Below are 12,455 nucleotides of genomic sequence, written 5' to 3'. Positions count from 1 at the left end.
CATGTATGCAAGGCAAGCACACTACCACTGAATTATCTTCCCAGCCTTCATTCACCAAATATTTCTGAGCAGCTACTAATATGCTTAATGTTATGCTAGGCAATGAAGAAGAAATGAATAAAGATTATCTTCATGTAACTTTGCACTCTACTGTGAAAAACAGATTAAAGCATACATTAAAAAAATAAGAATTATAAATGTGGTAAATGCTATATGAGTAATAAAGAGAACTTAGCCACTGATTACAGTCTTTGAAAACTGAATTGTAGAATTCTAAGAGACCTAAAAATAAATAATTCATGAAGACTTACATCAACATAATGTAGATTGTACAGACCTTTGCTAATGCATGGGAAAACTACAAACACTGAACATGAACACTGAGATTAATCTTTCAATGTCAAAGCTATGGGATGGTAATGTTTACCAATATAGGAACCTCAAAAGATAATTAACCTCACCACTCCACTGAGCAAAAAGCATGTAAACACAATCCTAGAGAAATGGGAAGTGGAGCCTAAAGGAAACATGAGAACTTAATGTGTTATCCTGAAAGAAAAGCTGAAAAAGAAAAGGACATTAGGTGAACACTAAAGAAAACTCAATAACATATATTTTAGTTTACAAAACACCAATATTGGTCCACTAATTGTAACACATGGGTCATACTAATATATTAATTGGAAACTGGGTGTAGCAGTATATGGGAATCCTCTGTACTATTTTCTTTTCAATTTTTCTGCAAATTCAAAACTGCTTTAAAAAAAAAAAGAGTACACATACTTTTACTTCAAACAAAGCTTTAGGAATTACCTAGGAAGTGGAAAGGAGGAAAGGAACTAGTAAAAATTTAAACAAAGTAAGAACTGTCAGTACTGGGGCTGGGAAGGTGGCTCGTTGGTAGAGTGCTTGCCTTGCATGCATGAGGCCCTGGGTTTGATTCCTCATAGCCAAAAGTGGCACTGTGGCTCAAGTGGAAAGCTCTAGCCTTGAGCTGAAAAGCTGAGGGACAGTGTGCACAGGCCCAGAGTTCAGACCACACAACTGACTAAAAGAAAAAAGAAATGTCAATACCTGTTAGGCTGAGGCAGGATGTTAAGTTAGAGGCAAGTCTGAGCTATATTGGAAGAACATTTCCAAACAGAAATGGGAAAGAAAGAAGAGTAAGAAATAAACCATTAAAAAATAAAAGCCTACAAATACTTAAAAGTCAAAATTATTCATCTTAAAAACTCATGCCTGTAATCACAGCTACTCAGGAAGCTAAAAATCTAACGATCTTGGTTTGAAGCAAAACCACGAAGAAAAGGTGGAAGTGGAAAGCAGAAAGCTGGAAGTGGAGGTATGGCTCAAATGGTAGTGTCAAGTAAAAGCCAATGAGAGCAGCCCTGAGTTCAAGTCCAAATAAGGGCAAAAACAACAACCCTGGGCTCTGATGGCCCATGCCTGTAATCCTAGTTATCCAGGAGCTGAGATCTAAGAATCACAGTTCAAAGCCAGCTCAGGCAGGAAAGTCCATGAGGCTCTTGTCTCCAATTAGTCACCAGAAAACCAGAAGTGGTGCTGTGGCTCAAAGTGGCAGAGCACTAGCCTTGAATAAAAGAACTCAAGGACAGGGGCTGGGAAGGTGGCTCAGTGGTAGAGTGCTTGCCTTGCATGCATGAGGCCCTGGGTTCGATTTCTCAGCACCACACAAGCAGAAAAAAGCTGGAAGTGGCCGGGCGCTGGTGGCTCACGCCTGTAATCCTAGCTACTCAGGAGGCTGAGATCTGAGGATCGAGGTTCAAAGCCAGCCCGGGCAGGAGAGACCGTGAGACTCCTATCTCCAATAAACCACCAGAAAACCGGAAGTGGCACTGTAGCTCAAGTGGTAGAGCGCTTGCCTTGAGCTGAAAGCTGAGGGACAGCGGCCAGGCCCAGAGTTCAAGCCCCACGACCAACAAAAAAAAAAAAAAGCTGGAAGTGGCGCTGTGGCTCAAGTGGTAGAGCACTAGCCTTGAGCTAAAGAGCTGAGGGACAGTGCCCAGGCCCAGAGTTCGGGCCCCACAACTGGCAAAAAAAAAAAAAGAACTCAAGGACAGCACCCAGGTCCTGAGTTCAAGCCCTATGACCAAACAAAAAACAAAAAACAAATCCCACAAATGCAGGTAGTAATATTCCGTGAGTGCTCAAATAACACGGTAGAGCCAACATCAATAATGTTCAGTAAGCTATGTTTTATGTATAGCACTGTCCTGAAATTGTTACATATTAATAGCTGGGTCAGGATCAATTCCATAGGTTCCATTAACCTATTCACCTAAGGAAACAAGTTTATGCTTCAGAAAAATGCATGAGAAAAATGACCATTCAGTGTGTAGGGGGAAGTCAATCTAAATGAAAGAAAAATGATTTCCTAACTATGGTGGAGGCAATTTTGCAACTAGTATTAACCTGTTCTAATATTATCAAACTAGTATAAACAATCTAAGCTAATAGTAAAACCTAGGAATTTATATTAGTCATATGCCTCTCAGTTAAAACAAGTAACTAATGTTTTGTATGATGTCACCTTGGACATCTAATAGGTATCTGATGTTTGATGACTTGGAACTATTCTCTCAATGTTTAAAATTTAAAGATAGTCGTGAAAATTATGAGGAAAAACATAAATGATAATCCCTGAATTGCTGCCAAATTTGTATAACAACATAAAACTGCTATTACTGTAAAAAGTAATCTTACAGACAACAATCACAAAATCAGGATCTTATGTCTAAGACAAAGTACTGCAACCCTGACTAGGTAAACATTAATAACTCCACTCCATCAGATCCTGAAATATTAGGCATAAAGTAATAATTTAATTCAAATGATATTTAAAATCTAATTTAAATAATAAATCAACACTACTCTACTGTCCAAAGGAAATCTTTCCCCCCAAAATGTTCATTATCCTTAGCTTTCTCTCACGTGAATCTTAAAATATGTAATTAAAAGTACTTAAGAAGAAATTAATAACACCCCCCCCCCATAATTCCTGCTTGCATCAGAGCAGGAAGAGAATCTATGGCTGTTTCTTGCTGAAGCGAGGGAAAAAAAAAAAAGAGGTGAGATGTGAAAAATTCCAAGTAAAACGATCGTGACATAGCATCTGGCAGACATCGAAAAGACATCAACACTGCCAAAAAGAATCGTCAATGATCAAAGTGAAGAAAAACCCACAACCCAACCTAAGGGGTAACAATCGCCACTGTCAACGCCAACCCGACTCTCACAAGTCGCCTCCAATTCAGACCATATGTACGTATACACACACACACACACACACACACACATATATATATATTAATTGACTGTATAACTCAGACTAATTCCCTATCAATGTGCAAACCCACCACTTCCCACCTTCCAAAAAGAGATCTGCACACCCCAGGGCCAAGCCTCGGATGGAAAACAACGCCCAGCTCCCACCCCCCTTGCCCAAGGTTGAAGGGGGCCCGTTCCTAGGAGTGAGGCATCCCGGGAGTGGGCCTCGCATCGCCAACGAACCGGAAGAGAGCGTGGTATGAGGGTGGGGTACAGGAGACCCTGGAGAGCAGAGGAAGAAAGGGATGGGTGGACAGCAGGCCGGGGGTGGGGGGGTGGGTGCGCCATCAAGAGGGAGGGAAGGAGGGAGGAGGAGCTGGGCTGCGGGGACCGAGGGGACAGCGAACGGGCGACGTCAAGAGACCCAAAGGCCGAGATCAAAACCCGATGGATCCCCCGCGAGGCGGAGCCGGCGAGCCCCGGGGAAGGGCTGAGCTGGAACGGGGCGCGGACGCGAGGGCGGCGGAGAGCCTCCGCGGACGGGGGGCCGCACTAGGGGCGGTGCGGGGAGGCCGCGGACGGCGGCCAGGAGAGGGGGCGCCGCGCACTCACCGCTCTGCTCCCCCAGGAACACCAGCTTGAATTTCCTCAGCGGATTCCCGAAGTCTCCGCCCGCGGACATGATGGAACCGAAGGAGCTGCCGCCGCCTCAGCCCAGAGACCTCCCGGACCGATACCGCTCCAACCCGCGGAGAAGGGCGGGCGCCGAGCTCTCCCGGCCCCTGCAGGACCGGGCCGAGAAGCAAGGCTGGAGGGCGCAGGACTCTCCACAGACCGGTAGCCGCCGCCTCCCCGCAGAGTCGCCGAGCACCGAGCGCCTGAGGCCCGCGGCTGCGAAGGGCAGGAGGGCGGTGTCGGAGGCAGCCAGCGGTGCGCTCCGGCTTCGCGAGGCTGGGCCGTTCCTTCCCTTGGCACTCCGTGCCCAGACTGGAGTGAGACAGGCGGAGGGTGGCGGGGCCGGCGCCGCAGAAGTGTCTGGGATCTTTCACAGGCAGCACCCCGAGCTCCCTCAGCTGCCGCCGCCGCAGCCCAACCTGCTGAGTGCGCGAGCCCGGGCACGAGCCTGCCGCCCTGCCGGCCGACGGCGTGCGTGCGTGTGCGTGCGCGTGCGCGCCACATACAGCGCCTTCCTGGTCTCGCCCGCTCTCCCGGCTCCTCTCGCTCCTCCCACTCAGCGAATTCCATGCAGGTTAGGTTTCCACTTGCGTTGGGAGAAGCCATAAGAGGGCGGGGCAGAGTCAGGGTAAGTGGGAGGGAAGGATAGGCAGGGTGGAAAATGGGGCATTTAACGTCACTCACACAGTGGGCCAATCGGAGGAGACTGAGAGCGGGCAGCGACGAGAATGAGGTGGCGGCGCGGGAGCGCGCCCGGGCGCGCGCGCGCGCGACCCTCGAACCTTAGAAAATGGAGTATCCTGGCGGCCATGCGAAGTGTGGCGCGTCGCCGCCTGAGGGGGAGGAGGGAAGAGGAAAAAGAAGGTAGCGAGGAGGCGGAATCCTGACGGAGGTGGAATGACCACATCAGTTCGTGGCAGGGCTGGGTAGCCTCAAAGTGTGTACTGGGTTCTTCTTTCCTCAGCCCTGGGCCCTGTGTTCACATTGCACAGATCTGCTCGTCGTCCAGCTTCTCCACCTTCTTCCTCACTGTATTCTTCACACGGCATCTTACTAGGTACATTCTCCTCTGATACTCTCTGGAGTTTTATAGCTACCAGAAGCAGAGCCTTTGTAGATGAGGAAACAAGCCCAGCGAGAGGAAATGACTTGCAGAATCCACAAAGTCACGAAATGGAGCCCACTGTTTTAATTTGAACCTTTGCTAGCTCCTTATGAATAAGCCAGCCAATTTTCCTGGCCTACCCTTGGCTTGGTTTTTTTCTGTTACCAGCCTATGCTCTCAGGTTAATAACTCCAAATGATTTCATCTTCTGCCTTTCAAGAAGTGGATTTAAACATCAAATAAGCCACACACCTCATATCACAGATGAGGAAACGGAGAACCACAAAGGGAAAGGCTGAATTAGAGTCCAAATCTGGAGAAGGGAGGTACAGTATTACAAAGATCACCTTTTCTTATTAAAGCAGTGTTTCTGAATTTGCTAGGGGTGGGCTTTCTTTAATACACGTGCTTTTTTTAATTTTTTTTTTTTTTTTTGCAAAGGGGAAAGAACCATAGCTTTCATCTTTCCATTTGGTTCATAACCCAAGAAAATGAAGGTAGAAAGGCACAAAAGAACATAAGGCCAGGCTCTGGTGGCTCACATCTGTAATCCTAGCTACTCTGGAGGCTGAGATCTGAGGATCACAGTTCAAAGCCAGCCCAAGCAAAATACTTGTGCCACCAAATGAACACTGAAAAGCCGTAAGTAGAAGCGTGGTTCAAATGGTAAACAACTAATCTTGAGGGGGAAAAAGAGACAGCTCCTAATCCCTGAGTTCATACCCCAATACCAGCACAAATAATTAAACAAGTATGACATGTTGACTAATGTGACACTACCTAACATAACTAACAATTGAACCTAAGTTTTCAACTAATGTGATCCTGGAATATAAAGTGGATATAAGGAAAATTAAATCTAAGTTGACCTTAGTTATTAACACTATTTTTTTTTCTTTTATTTTGGGTCTGGTCATGGGGCCTGAACTCTGGGCCTGGGCGCTGTCCCTCAGCTCTTCAGCTCAAGGCTAGCGCTCTACCACTTGAGCCACAGCGCCACTTCCGGCTTTTTTCTTTTTGCTTATATGGTGCTGAGGAATCAAACCCAGGGTCTCATGCATGCAAGGCATGTGCTCTACCACTGAGCCACCTTCTCAGCCCCCTATTAACACTATTGATAACAATTTATTAATTGTTACAAATGTATCCTGTTAATGTAAGTTGTATTCCTCTATTCATAGGAAATGAAAGGAGTCTATAGGAACTTTCTGAATTGCCTTTAATGTACCTATAAATCTAAAACTACTTTAAAGTCTATTGATAAAAGATACGAAGTTAAGAATTTAAATCAGAGAATTTGGCAGACACTTCAGCCATGGACCAAAAAAAGTAACTTTACCAACTGAAGAAGACTCTTTTTAGATTGGAGGTATGGTTGAAGCCATAGAGCAACAGCTCTGAACTAGAAAGCAGAGAGTAGGAGGCTCTGACTTCACTCCTTCCAATAAATTTTCATTTTAATTTTAATAATTAAAAATAAAGCCACTGTCTCACCCTTGTAATCTTGGCTACTCAAAAGGATGAGATCTGAGGATTGTCATTCAAAGCCAACCCAAACAGGAAAGTCTATGAGACTCTCATCTCCAATTAACCCTCAAAAAAAGTTGGATGTGACGGGGCTGGGAAGGTGGCTCAGTGGTAGAGCGCTTGCCTTGCAAGCCTGAGGCCCTGGGTTCGATTCCTCAGCACCATATAAGCAAAAAGAAAAAAGCCGGAAGTGGTGCTGTGGCTCAAGTGGTAGAGCACTAGCCTTGAGCTGAAGAGCTGAGGGACAGTGCCCAGGCCCAAAGTTCAGGCCCCATAACCGGACCCAAAAAAAAAAAAAAAAAAAAAAAGTTGGATGTGGACCTGTGGCTTAAGTGATTGAGCACTAGTCTTGGGCGAAAAGCTTAGGGACAGCACCCAGACCCTAAGTTCAAGTCCCAGGTCCAGCACCAAAACAAAACAAAAAAACCTTACATTGTTCACCAAACACACCTTGATACATGTCCTTATTATTTGAGGATTATTATTTACTTATCTATATGGATCAAACAAGTACCTTCTCAAACCAAAGGATGAATTAAGGTAAGGAACTGAAGTCCTTAAAATGTCATTTGTTCTTACCTATCAACAGTCTTCTCTCTGAATTTACTCCCTAGGTCTAGAAGTGTAGCTCAGTTCTAGAACACTGGACTAGCATACACATGGCCTTAGGTTCAATCTTCACCATCTCAAAAATGTGTGTGGTATGGTGTGATGTGGTATAGTGTGTGCGTGTGAGTATATGTACATCTTCCAGTTTCTCTTAGCCAAGAGGCAGGAGGCTTTTGAAACAAGCATTGAAACAAAAAAAATCAAGATCTTAAATGTGAAATGGACATTCATTTTTTTCCTTGTAATACTGAGGATTGAACTCAAGGCCTTATACTTCATAGGCAAGTTCTTTACCACTTCATCCACACCCCAAGTCATTTCTGCCTTTGTTATTTTGCAAATAGGGTCTCTATTATATGTTCTAGCCAGCCTGGACTTTAACTACCTAGTTATCCTTCCCAGGTAGCTAGAGTGACAGGCTTATGCCACTGTGTCCAGCTATTGGTTGAGCTCAAGTATTCCTTATATGTCTGATCTGACTGGACCAGTGATCCTTACAATCCCTGCCTCACAAATTCCTAGGATTATAGATGGCTGATTTTTTTGGCAGTCCCAGGGCTTGAACTCAGGGCCTGAGAAATGTCCCTGAGCTTTAGTGCTCAAGCTCCAATTCTGGCTTTTTGGTGATTAATTGGAGATAAGCATCTCAACAGACTTTGCTGCCTGGGCTGATTTTGAACCAGGATCCAACTCAGTATCCTGAATAGCTAGGATTACAGGTATAAACCACTGGCACCCAGTTGCTTTCGTTTTTAATATTTGATTTTAATCTGAGGTGGCACAAACCTGTAATCCTGGACTCAAGAGTCTGAGGCAGGAGGAGTTTAAGTTTTAAGGCTAGCTTGGGCTATATTAAAAACTCTTAAAAAGCCGGGCACCAGTGGCTCATGCCTGTAATCCTAGCTATTCAGGAGGCTGAGATGTGAGGATTGTGGTACAAAGCCAGCCCAGGCAGGAAAATCCAAGAGACTCTTATCTCCAATAAACCACTCAAAAAAACACAAGTGGAGGGCTGAGAAGATGGCTCAGTGGTAGAGCGCTTGCCTTGCATGCATGAGGCCCTGGGTTCGATTCCTCAGCACCACATAAGCAAAAAGAAAAAAGCCGGAGTGGCGCTGTGGCTCAAGTGGTAGAGTGCTAGCCTTGAGCTGAAGAGCTGAGGGACAGCACCCAGGCCCAGAGTTCAGGCCCCACAACTGGATCCAAAAAAAAAGACAAAGAAAACCACAAGTGGCTCTGTGGCTCAAGTGGTAGAGCGCTAGCCTTGAGCTGAAGAGCTGAGGGAAAGCGTCCAGGCCCAGAGTTGAAGCCCCATGCTGACCAAAAAGAAAAAAAAAAACTCTATAAAAAAAACCTTTATAAGTACATTGACATATCTGATAGGGCTCTTCCCAAACCAGTAACCCAAAACCCTTACACACAAAGAACAGCTAATACCAAGAAACTATTTTTTTAACCTCTTGCAAACAAAGTGAGTGGCAGTTTTTGGTCTCTGACAGTAACAAGTTCTCATTATATGTCCTGAAATAACCTTTAAAGTAACATCTGAGAGTTAGAACTATAATTACTTTGTACTTCCTCTAGAATTTTATGAAGTCTTCTCTGCTGCCTGTGTCTCTCAGTAGTCACCTGGACAGGTAGAGCTATTCTCTGACCTTATGTCTTAACCTTACTTTCTTCTTTCCTCCCAATCTTTTCCCTTTTATCTTTTTGTTTTTTTTTTTTTCTTTTTTGGTAAGAGACCTGGTCTTATTGTATTACCCAGGTTGACCGCAACTCCTGGCACAAGCTTTCCTGCCTCAGCATCCAGAGTGGGTGAGCCTGTAGGTACATGCCACCATGCCCCAGCTAAGCTTTCATTTTGCACTGACACATGTGCAGTTTCATTCTCCTCTGAAGCTTTCTTTGTATTTCTCAGGTACTCTGTATAAATCATGTTTTGCATTCAGAGATCTTATGGTCTGAAATCACATAAGAAGTGCTAAATGTTCAACAAACAGAAATGTTACTTTGGAAAAGAAAGAATTAGAGACCAGTTTTATTTCTTTACCTTTGCATTTTAACTGATAGATTTAAATGAAACCAAGATAAACAAAAAGTGAAAATTATTGTATTTGTACTGGCAAGAATTCAGAGAAACTCAATGTTTTGATGGCAGAAATATAAATTAGGCTATTTGTTTGGAAATCAGTTTGGTGAAATATATATATATATATATATATATATATATATATATATATATATATATATATATCAAGAACCATGTGTGTGTGTGTGTGTGTGTGTGTGTGTGTGTGTGTGTGTGTACGTGGGCCTGAGCACTGTCCCTCATCTTATTTGCTCAAGGCTAGCACTCTACCACTGGAGCCACTTCTAAATTTTTGATGGTTAGTTGGAGATAAAGTTGTCATGGGTTTTCCTGCCTTGGTTAGCTTTGAACTATGATCCTCAGATTTTAGCTGCCTCAGTAGCTAGGATTACAAGCATGAGCCACCAGTGCACTGCTTGAGGGTATCTTTTGTAAGGGGAGAAATCTCATTCATGATGGCTGCACCCTAGAACCCTAATCACCTCAGACCCCAATACCTAATACTGTCACATTAGATTTTTCCACAGGAATTTAGCAAGGAGGAACTGAAACATTCAGTCAATTGAATATGTCTTCAGGAAGTCTTCTGCCTGTTTCCATCCTCACCAATAGTGTAACTACCCTTCCTTGTCCTCCTATTGTACACTATTTCTTCCCCATCATTTGACTGTCACTTACCAGTCTTCCATCTTATGTCCCTAACTCTTGAAGAGTACTTGCTACATAGTAAGTGTGGAAAATATTTGCTGAATAAATGAAATAAATGTAATATTTTTACTATCTTCAAAAATGAATAGAATTTGGGCATTTGTAGAAGAAAGGTTTGGAACATTTTGAAGAAGATCATTTCCCAAAATGTGCCACATAAATTGATAGTTAATTCCTAAACATTATGAAAAAGATGCCCAGAACAGACTTCATAACTAAAAACTAGAAACAATGGAGAAAACAGGCTTAGCTTGGCAGCTGTATTTTCAAAATAGCTATATTAGCTTTCTTTGATGGGTTTAAAAGGGGACTGTGATTTGAAGCCCATGTATCCAGGAAGCAACTGCACAGAAATTATAATAAAAGTAGAGTTTTCTTGTTCCCTGGGTGATACAAGGCTTCTTGAGGGACTGTGATTTCATGTGTACGTGCATGTTTGAAACAGATCTCTCTACATTGTTCAGGAAAACTTTGAACTCCAGATCTTCTTTCCCCACTTTCTTTGTTTTTTTTTTTGTTTTTTTTTTTTTGGGGGGTCCGGTCATAGGGCTTGAACTCTGGGCCTGGGCGCTGTCCCTCAGCTCTTCAGCTCAAGGCGAGCGCTCTACCACTTGAGCCACAGCGCCACTTCCCGCTTTTTTCTTTTTGCTTATGTGGTGCTGAGGAATCGAACCCAGGGCCTCAGGCATGCAAGGCAAGCGCTCTACCACTGAGCCACCTTCTTAGCCCTTCCCCACTTTTTTGAGTGCTAGGATTATAAATGTGCACCACCATACTTGTCATTTTATCTTGTTCTTAGTGGCAGCCACTATTGCCTGTCTAACAATATATCACAGACACACATACTTTGACAAACATGCTTTCCTGCTTCTGCTAAGGTATAGGCACAAAGCTTGATATGAGGCAGTAGGAGATGAAGGAAATAGAAGGAGGCTTCCTTAATGAAAAAGTACAGTTGAGAAAAAACTGCCAGTATATGTGACTGTGTAAGGACATGGAATTTAGAGCTAAAACAGCACTTGTTAATAACAAATGTAAAAAGCTAACCCAGGGCTGGGAAGGTGGCTCAGCCATAGAGTGCTTGCCTCCATGCATGAGGCCCTGGGTTCAATTCCTCAGCACCACATAAACATATGCCAGACATGGCACTGTGGCTCAAGTGTTAGAGCACTAGCCTTGAGCTGAAGAGCTGAGGAATAGCACCCAGGCCAGATTTCAAGCCCCACGACCAATCAAAAAAAAGCAAAAAACAAAAAAAGCTAAACCAAATCATAGATGATGGCAAAGGAAGGAAAAAAACACACTGCTGATCTGAAAACTGGTCTTTCTCTGGATTTCTTGTTGATTAAAAAAAAAAGTGTCTTTATATTTAACAAATGTCTTTGTATTTCTTTGCTAGTGTAACAAAGAAAACAGCTGACAACTAGATGTTCGTGGCTCCTGCCTATAATCCTAGCTACTCTAGAGTCTGAGATCTGAGGATCATGGTTCAAAGACAGCCCAGGGGCTGTGAAGGTGGCTGAATGGTAGAGTGCTTGCTTTGCATGAATGAGGCCCTGGATTCGACTCCTCAGCACCATACAAGCAGAAAAACCTGGAAGTTGCGCTGTGGCTCCAGTGGTAGGGCTCTAGCCTTAAGCTGAAGATCTGAGGGACAGTGCCCAGGCCCAGAGTTCAGGCCCCACAACCAGCAAAAAAAAAAAAAAGTCCAGGGCAGAAAAGCTCATGAGATTCTTAACTCCAATTGAACATCAAAAGCTAGAAGTGGAGCTGAGGCTCCAATGGTAAAGCACTAGCCTTGAGCAAAAAATAAAGCTTAGGGACAATGCTCAGGTCCTGACATCAAGCCTTAGGACCAATCCAAAAAATAGAGAGAAAAAAGAAATATCTGTCATTCTCATCTTTAGATCATTCAAGCCCTTGTCCAGTTCCTTGAGTACTGGACAGCCAATACTGTGCATACGTATATTATTTATATATATATATATATATGTTATCTAGTATATAAACATACTATATGTTATGTTATATATAATATGCATTATATAATATATACACACATATATAGTAATCAAACTGGAACTGTCTTTTCCTATTTACTACTCCTGAAAAAAAGATTTATTATTCTTTGAGAGGCAGGAAATCAATAGGAGAAAAGCTGTTCAAGTAAAAAGAGTGAAATTATATTGCTCATATTTGAAATAAATAATAGTTCTGGAAGGGATTAAATATCCATCAAATTGGGTGCCCTTCTAACCCACTGTACAGGTTATTATTATCATTAACAAAAATAATAGTATGTCAATATGCAAAGCATAAAAATGAAAAATACACTATAACTCAAAGGTAATCAATTAAGCGCGCACAATAAGTACAACATATGTTTAAGTTTGTCTCATTTCAAAAGGACAAGAAAAAAGGGAAACATCTCATGTTAAGTCCTGCTTCTGGTGT

General features: G+C 43.3%; 1 protein-coding gene across 2 annotated transcripts in view; it reads right to left on the bottom strand.

Moving 5' to 3' along the window:
* Window positions 1–4,517, bottom strand: part of Rab6a (RAB6A, member RAS oncogene family) — a 58,965-nt gene extending 54,448 nt beyond the window's left edge. Inside the window, exon 1 of one of the 2 annotated variants that reach the window (XM_042687651.1) lies at window positions 3,901–4,517. In XM_042687651.1, the coding sequence (XP_042543585.1) occupies window positions 3,901–3,970 (70 nt within the window). In that variant the 5' untranslated portion in view covers window positions 3,971–4,517. The remainder of the gene's footprint in view (window positions 1–3,900) is intronic. The other variant, XM_042687643.1, reaches the window with a different exon arrangement.
* Window positions 4,518–12,455: the final 7,938 nt, after the last annotated feature.

The sequence above is a fragment of the Dipodomys spectabilis genome, unplaced genomic scaffold, assembly GCF_019054845.1.
Source record: "Dipodomys spectabilis isolate Male_0828 unplaced genomic scaffold, ASM1905484v1 ptg000003l, whole genome shotgun sequence".
NCBI lineage: Eukaryota > Metazoa > Chordata > Mammalia > Rodentia > Heteromyidae > Dipodomys > Dipodomys spectabilis.
This window is presented reverse-complemented; position numbering and strand designations above follow the sequence as displayed.